The 7,985-nt window shown below is 51.2% G+C and overlaps 1 protein-coding gene across 1 annotated transcript; it reads right to left on the bottom strand.

Moving 5' to 3' along the window:
- Positions 1 to 383: 383 nt before the first annotated feature.
- Positions 384 to 1,460, bottom strand: Ffar2 (free fatty acid receptor 2). The gene is given in 3 exon segments (XM_032896156.1): positions 384 to 1,325; positions 1,327 to 1,376; positions 1,379 to 1,460. Coding segments are annotated over 3 exon segments (978 nt in total). The 3' UTR covers positions 384 to 479.
- Positions 1,461 to 7,985: the final 6,525 nt, after the last annotated feature.

Here is a 7,985-nt window from a genome sequence, read left to right as displayed (position 1 = left end):
GCCCTGTACCTCCCCCCGCCCCCTGCCAGCCCGTGGCTTAGAGCTTTCCCCGAATTCCTCTTCTTCCCACCATCTCTCCCCTGTCTTTTCCATTGGCTTCTTCTCAGCATCACCAGCCAGACCAATGTCTCTAGGTGGTGTTTCCAACCTTGAAGAAAATAGCCACACTCCTATTAGTCACCTTGCTTCTGAGCCCCTGCCTCCAGTGTAATTTCACAGGTGTGAAAAGGGGTGCAGGGGTGCAGCCATTTCTTCTTGTATCCTGGAGCTGTGCTTCCTTGGGCAGGAAAATTCAGCCAAGAGGTTCTGCAGATCCTAGAGGATTTGGTGGCAGGGGGTGGGGGGTGGGGTGGGGGGGTGTCTTTTCTTTTTTTTTTTTTTTTTATAACTTTTATCTTTTACCAAGTCTCAGGAGATCTGCTAACCAGCCCAACTTCTGGGTGACCCAGACGCTCGGGAAGATCCGGGCGACTCTATACTCACTCGGTGACGAAGTCAGAGCTCTGTGCCCCTTCTGTTTGACTCCCACCCCTGTCTGTCTTTGTCCCCTCCACTGTCTCTTCGGCTCCCCGGCCCAGCATAGAGGAGCCGGGATTGCGGAGTAGTAGCAAACCTTTCCCAAAGGCCCTGCGTACCACGGAGGAGGAGAAGTAGAATAGCAGAGGGTCCAGGCTGGCATTGAGGGAGCTGAACACCACAGCCTCCACCCGCCACGAGGGGCTCTGCCTCAAGTGGAACCCCACCAGGTGGGACATGTTGTAAGGTCCAAAGCACACCAGGAAATTAAGAAGCGTCACCACAGCCAGGCCCACCGCCCGTCGTCGCCTCTGAGCCCCAACATGGGGCTGTGTGAGCATGATCCACACGAAGCGCCAATAGCAGAAGATGGTGACTGTCATGGGGACGAAAAAGAGGACCAGGCACAGCTCCAGTCGCACGGGCAGCACCACATCCAGCTGCGCTTGGGTGAAGTTCTCATAGCAGGTGATTTGGTTCTCAGTGCTCACCTGCTCGGTTGAGTTCAGGTACTGAACGATGATGACGATGGTGCAATGGCCAAAGGACATGATCCAGGCCACCAGAGCAGCGATCACTCCGTACAGTGGCCGGCGGGATAGCTTGTACTGCACCGGGAAAGCCACTCCCAGGTAGCGTTCTATGCTGATGCCCGCCAGCAGCCACGTGCTGCAGTAGATACTGCTGTAGAAGCCGAAGCCCGTGAGCGCGCACACGATCTTTGGTAGGTACCAGCGGAAGTTGGATGCAGCTTCCACGATCCGGAAGGGCAGCAGCAGAAGCAACAGCAAGTCCGCCAGGGTCAGATTACAGGAGGATGAGATGCACGGGAGCAGGCTGGGCGAACCTGGTTTCACCTGCAGGGCCAGCAGGCTACAGGGAGCCCAGTAAGAAAAGATGAGGATGGCCGTGAGGATCAAGGAATTGTGCCAGTCTGGGGTCATTCAAGATGGGGGGAAAGATACAGGATCAGGGGCCCACCCGTAGAGCACAGGCCTTTCTGCAGGGTTCAGACTACACTCACATCCTCTGGTTCTCCCTGTCCCCAGACCAAACTGCTCACCACCGCTTGCTCAAGCCACCTGCCAGAACTGCCCAGAGCAATTATTGACTTAGCCTTGGGCGGGATATTAAGCTGCAGTTACTACATTTGCCATCCTGTGTCTCTGGGGGAGACCAACTCGACTTCCCATGGGAATTCCCCCTCTGCTTTCCAGGGCCCCTTTCCCCCGTAGCCTCACAGCTCATAGGAAGTGGCTTCGATGATCTGTTCCCTTTCTTGCTGCTTAGCTGTGGCTGGTGAGAGAGGATTTACAGCCATAGAGGCTTGAAAGAACAGGAAGGTGTATGGAAAGAAGGCAAAACAAGGAACCCTTTCTCCCATTTTCCCATCCCACAGGTGTTCAGGGTTTTCCACCCACTCTCCCCTCTTCCAGGAAGGGGGAACTAGGTAAGAGGAAACCCTTTGCCCTATGGCCTTGTTTCTCCCAAATTTTTGACACTTTATGTCAGACGGCTTTTTCTGTACAGGACCTTCCTCATCTGTTTCCACTGTTAGCAACCTTGCTTCCCAGTGAGTTCAATGTTTGACAGTTTCCACAGACATCCTCCAGCCTCCTCCCACCCACAGTCCTCAATCCCACCAGCAATGCCCTGCCTGCACACGGCTTCCTGCTTTGGGGTTCCTTTGATTCTCGCAGCTGTAAAGAAAAAGGAGGGGAGCCAGAAATCATAAGGAACTTGGTTGGTAGGAAGCTGTTATACTAGCGTGGGTCATGTGACCAGAGAGAAAGGCAGGTCTGATTGAGCAGTATTTCCTCTCAAACCCAAAGCAGGGGGGCCTGCAGCTCTGTCCTCTCCCTGAGATCTGATCCCAAATTTTCTCCTTCCTGTCTCCCTGCCTTGATGTCCTCTTATCCTCCCTCTATCCTCCCACCTGCCCCCCACCTGCCCTGACCCCAGCCCTACCCCTTTGTCAGACGCTTTTCTCATCTGTTTCTTCCCAGCAATGTTCGGCAGGTGTCTTGGCTTCCCTGCTTTCTTTTGATTCTCCCTTGTCAACAGTCTCCTGTTGTCCACCCAAATCTCCTTCGGCCTTGAAGTTGGACAGACCGCTTCAGTCAGTGTTCGTTTTCAGGCACAGTCGGGAACTGCCGTCCAAGCTGGGAATTTGGGTCAGATTTGGCTTTTATGAACTTTCCTTTCCTGCAAACGAGCATGGGAATCCTAACAGCACTGCACCCCCAGGGCGATCCAGTGAGGCTAAAGGCATGAAGCATCAGGGTGCGGGGGGCGTGTCCTTCACTCAAGCGGCAGGCACCTTCCTAGAAGGTAAGAGCTGAGAGTGGGGCCATAGGCCTGAATCCTGGCTACTCTGCAGGCTAAGGCCAGCTGGGCTACAGATGACAGACAGGGAGGCTCGCTCCCTGTGAGGGGTCCCCGCGGCTGCTCTCAGAAGGGCTGCACACTCAGAAACACTCCTCACCTCTTACTCTTCTCCCCCAACCCTTGTTCTCTCCATGTCCTCTCCTCTTAACCTGTGTAGTTAGCTCCGAGTTAGATGGTCTTCCCAAGGCCTCCGCAGGGCTGGAGAGATGGCTCAGTGGTTAAGAGCATCGTCTGCTCTTGCAGAGGATCTGAGTTCAGTTCCCAGAAGCCACATGACGTGGCAGTTCACACTGTAACTCCAGTTTCGGCAGATTGGACGGCCTATTCTGACCTCCATGATCACTGAACATACATGCTTTATATACCTATATGCAGACAAAACACTTACATAAATTAAAGAAAAATCCCCCCCCAAAACACATATGGGAGAAAACATGGGCAAGAAGAGCATGTTGCCTTCTCTTCCACTCCTTCTCCTTTCTCCCTCTCTCCCTTCATCCCCTCCGTTTTTTCGTTTTTTGTTTTTTTTCTAGTCTTAGAAATGGGTTCTAGGGCCATTTGAATTCTAGCCCCACCCCCAGTCCCTCACTGGGGGATTCTAGGCAGGGGCACTACCACTGAGCCACGCCCCCAGCTCCTCCCTGGGGGATTGCTATGCAGGGGGTCTACCACCAAGCCATGCTCCCAGCTCCTCACGGGGGGATTCTAGGCAGGGGCCCCACCACTGAGCCACGACCCAGCCCCTCACTGGGGGATTCTAGGCAGGGGCTCTACCACTGAGCCACGCCCCCAGCCCTCACTGCGGGATTCTAGGCTGGTGCTCTACCACTGAGCCCCTCACTGCCCTCAGATCAGAAAGCAGAAACCACATGTGGAATGGCAGGGGTTGTGAGGTGTTTAAAACTGAAGGCCTTCCCCTAGTAACCTACTTACGTTAGGCAGGCCCAACCTTCTAAAATCTCCACAGCCTTCAAAATAATCCTCAGCCAACTGGACAGTAAAAACAGGAGCCTGCAGGAGACATTTCAGACTCACACCATAGCACAGGAGAACTAAGAAAGAGACCTGCTATTGCTTGCTAGTCCGTGTTGTTTTGTTTATGATTTTTTTTAATAATTATTCATGAAGACCTAGATTTAACTCCAGAGTAGAAGCTTATTGGAAAGGCAGGCTGGAGGAGCAGGACAGTCTTGTTTTCTGCCTGTCCCCTCGTGCTTCCCTCTGTGGCAGTACTGTGTCACCTACAGCGAGACATTGCTTTTCAGACTCATGGAGTTTACAAAGGAAGTCCTCAGCACACGGGAAAGGGAATGCCTCACGCTAGGCAGAGCCGGCAGCCGTGTGGCCCTGGGAGCCCTTCCTGGCATCGGGTGGATGCAATTTAAGTCAAGGTAAACAGCTGTCAGCTTCGCCTCGGAGAGACAAAGTCACATGGCCCATCATTGTGTTAGGTGGCACCCTGGCTTCAGTAATTGGGTGGAACTGAGACACCACACTATTTCACAGTATAGGAATCCGGTCATCCACGGCAGTGTGGTATAGGTGCTTGGAGCTCTAAAATCAAAGCGATAGAAGCCAAAGTGATAGGTGGTAGCAGGGGGTGGACCTGCTGTGTGCTTCAGTGCTGGTCCAGGAAGGAGTCCAGGACCACAGAGGTAGGTGTCACAGCAGTGGAGAGACTGGATGGCGTCAGATGTTGCCCTGGACTGGAGTCTCCAGATACCTAGGAAAGGGGCAGTAGATGTGAAGCATTATGACACACGCCTGTAATCCCAGCACTGGGTGGTGCAGGCCAAAGCATCCAGAGTTTGCAGCCAGCCTGGGCCACAGAGCAAGACCCTGTCTGTTGAATCAGATGATTTCCAAAGTTTCTTGACGGGTCCCAGGGCAGCCCCTGTCTTCACAGCCCATGCAGAGTGAAGCCGGAGCGGGCTGGCCATCGCGTCTGTGTTCCTGGGATGTCCCACACGTCACACTTCCTGTCCCTCGACGGTCTGCTGGCTGCTCCACCGGCCTCCTTTTCTCTGCCTCTTCTTCCTTCCGTTGTCTACATGGTCAGAGTTCCCATGGGAATCTGAGAGACAGCAGGAGTACCCGCCGGTGACTGAGTCAACTCATTTCTTTGTTTGCTCAATCTCACAGAGACGGATCCTTCCCACATGACCAGGAACCTTGCTAGCCTCTGGCTGCCCAGTATCCATGGGTCCCCATGAGGATGGCTGTGCTCAGGGCAGGTTAGGTAGCCTCATGACTGCTCACAGCCCACGCTCTGTTCTGTGACACTGACACCTGATGGGTTGTCCCCAAGAATGATATCCAGGGATTGAACTTCTCTGAATCGGGTTGTCAGAACTGGATTTTTTTTTTCCTTTTTTTTTTTTTTTTTTTCGAATTGGGGACCAAACCAGCCTTGCGCTTGCAGGCAAGCTGGGAGCTAAATTCCTGAACTGGGATTTCTATTATTGCCAAAACACCATGTCCAAAAGCAAGTTGGGGAGAAAGGGGCTGCTGTCATTTTAGGTTTCCAGGCAACTGTCCACCATCAAGGGAAGGCAGGCCTGGAACTCACAGCGGGAACGGAAGCAGAACTATGCAGGAATGTTGCTTGATGTTGTTTCCTCATAGTTTGCACAGTAGGCTTAATTACCCGACCTAGCACCACCAGCCAAAGGGTGGCACTACACACAGTGGGACTAGTACCCCCATACTAATTATTAATTGAGAAAATACATTATAGAGTTGCCTACGAGTCAATCTGATGGAGGCATTTTCTCAACTGAGAGTTCCTCTTCCCTAATGACTCTAGTTTGTGTTGAGATGACATAAAACCAATCATACCAGAAGGCTCTTGACGGGGAAGGGGAAGGTCAAAGGGCACTTGTCACACACTTTAACAGCCATCCGTTAGGTCTTCCCTGACACTACCCTCCCCAGTCATGTAACAGGCTGACCCTTCTAGCTCAGTGGCCCAAGTGCTGGGATCTCAAGAATGTATCAGCACACTAGGCATCCTGTGGGCTTTCCTCAGAGGAGATCAGCCCCTGCTTTCTCAGAAATATTACCCCACGGCACTATTGATGTTCTCAGAAATCCAAGCTCTGGGTTCATTCTTTTAAAAATTTTTGTTGTCTTGTTTGTTTTCGTTTTGTTTTGTTTTTTTGAGACATGGTTTCTTTGCTTATCTTTAGCCGTCCTGGAACTCAGTCTGTAGACACTGAACTTAGAGATCTGCCTTCTCCTGCCTCCCTACTGCTTGGGATTAAAGGTTTGTACAGCCACCCAATGGCTCTTTCTTTTAAAGACAGGTTTCCTCTGTGTAGCCCTGGCTGCCTTGGAACTCACTCTGTAGACCAGGCTAGCTTCAAACTAAGAGATCTGCCTCCCTGGGATTAAAGGCATGGCACCTTTTTACATTTTTTAAAAAGTAGGGTCTTTTATAGCAAAGCTGGCCTCAACTATGCTGTATAACAGAAGACGGCTCTGCACTTCAGCTGTGTGAGACCATTCCTGGGGAGATGTGAACCCCAAGTAGGGAACTGATGATGGACCAAAGTCTGACCTTGTGAATCAACGAGTTTTACCTTGGTGACATAGGAGTATGGGTGAGAGGTTACCTACAGGTGCAGAAAGGACTCAAACACAGCTGCATGACAAAAGCCCACCCCATCATGGTGACAACTCACAAAGCTGGGGACCTGGAGCAATTGCACAGCCTGTAGGAGCTCAACAAAGGAGAGTGACCTTTCTGGGGACTCAGCTAATTGCTCGGCTGGCATCTTAGTCATTGTTTCACTGCCACAGAGACACCTCCTAAAAAAGGCAACTCCTGTGAGAAAGCATTCAGTTGGGGCAGTCTTACAGCTTAGAAGCTTAGTCCATTGACAACATGGTGGGAAGCTTGGCACAGCTGGGGAAGTAGTTGAGATCTACATTGTGATCCACAAGCAGAAAGAAATACTGAGCCTGGGTTTTGAAACCTCAAAACCCTACCTCCTACCCCAAGACACACTTCCTTCAACAAAAACATACCTACTCCAACAGGGCCACACCTCCTAATCATTCTCAAAATCCTTCTCAAAAAATGCCGCTCCCTGATGGCTAAATATGAGCCTATGGGGCCATTCCCATTCAATCACCACAGCTGGTCTCTGCTTCTTCTAGAATGTTTGGTCTGAGCCTCTTCAAAGCAGTTCAGTTTGTCTAAGAGTAAGTCTCAAGTAAGCAATCTTAACTGTTCACATACTCCTTCCTGTAAGGAGGAAGGAGCCTAAAGAATCTGGTCAGTTCTAGGAACTTCCTGAAGCTGACTTGTTAACTTGCTTCCCAGCAGGACGCATTGTTTAACCTCTTTAGGACAACCTATTGTTTCGCTTCCTTGTAAACATCCCACGCCTAACATACCCCCAATATTCATTTCCCTTTATATCCTAGCGTTTTAAGAGAAATTTCTCCCAGAGGGAAAGCCATTTTGTTGGGGAGCCATACAACAACTTCTTTTTTTTCCCCCCCAGAAACCAATCCTCCTTTCTCTGTTTCCTAAGTATTGGGGATACAGGTCACTGCCAGCCATTTCATCTGAACCTTTGACTCTTCTTCCAGCTTCCTCTCCTTCTCTGTGTTCTACATAAGCATCACCCTCTGCTCCCTAGGTGGTCCCCACTTTATCTTCATATCCCTTCTTTGTCATAATTGTCCCTGCCACACCACACCAGCTTTCTGTTCCTTCAGCACTATGTTCCAGGCTGAGCAGGATAAAGCCCCCAGTTTTGCATCACCTGGTATTCCAAGGGCAGCAGGTACATTTCATACAGTCAGAGGCAATTGATGCTCCATCCCAGGGGGTCCAGACGGCGCTGAATAGAGCCACCGGCTCCATATAGACAGGCTGGGAATCAACAGTTACTCCAACAGTGGGTCTAGGATTTCCCCAGCCACCTTTTGTCCCCAAAATGTCCTCTATGAGTTTTGGGACAGAACAGCAACCTCAGCTTTCTCAGATTTCCCTGAAGTCCCTTAGATTATTTAGTGAGGGAAAGGAGAAGCCAGCCTAGACTGGCCTTGAGCTCAGTATGTCCCTGAGG

This window comes from Rattus rattus, chromosome 2, assembly GCF_011064425.1.
Source record: "Rattus rattus isolate New Zealand chromosome 2, Rrattus_CSIRO_v1, whole genome shotgun sequence".
Classification (NCBI taxonomy): Eukaryota; Metazoa; Chordata; class Mammalia; order Rodentia; family Muridae; genus Rattus; species Rattus rattus.
This window is presented reverse-complemented; position numbering and strand designations above follow the sequence as displayed.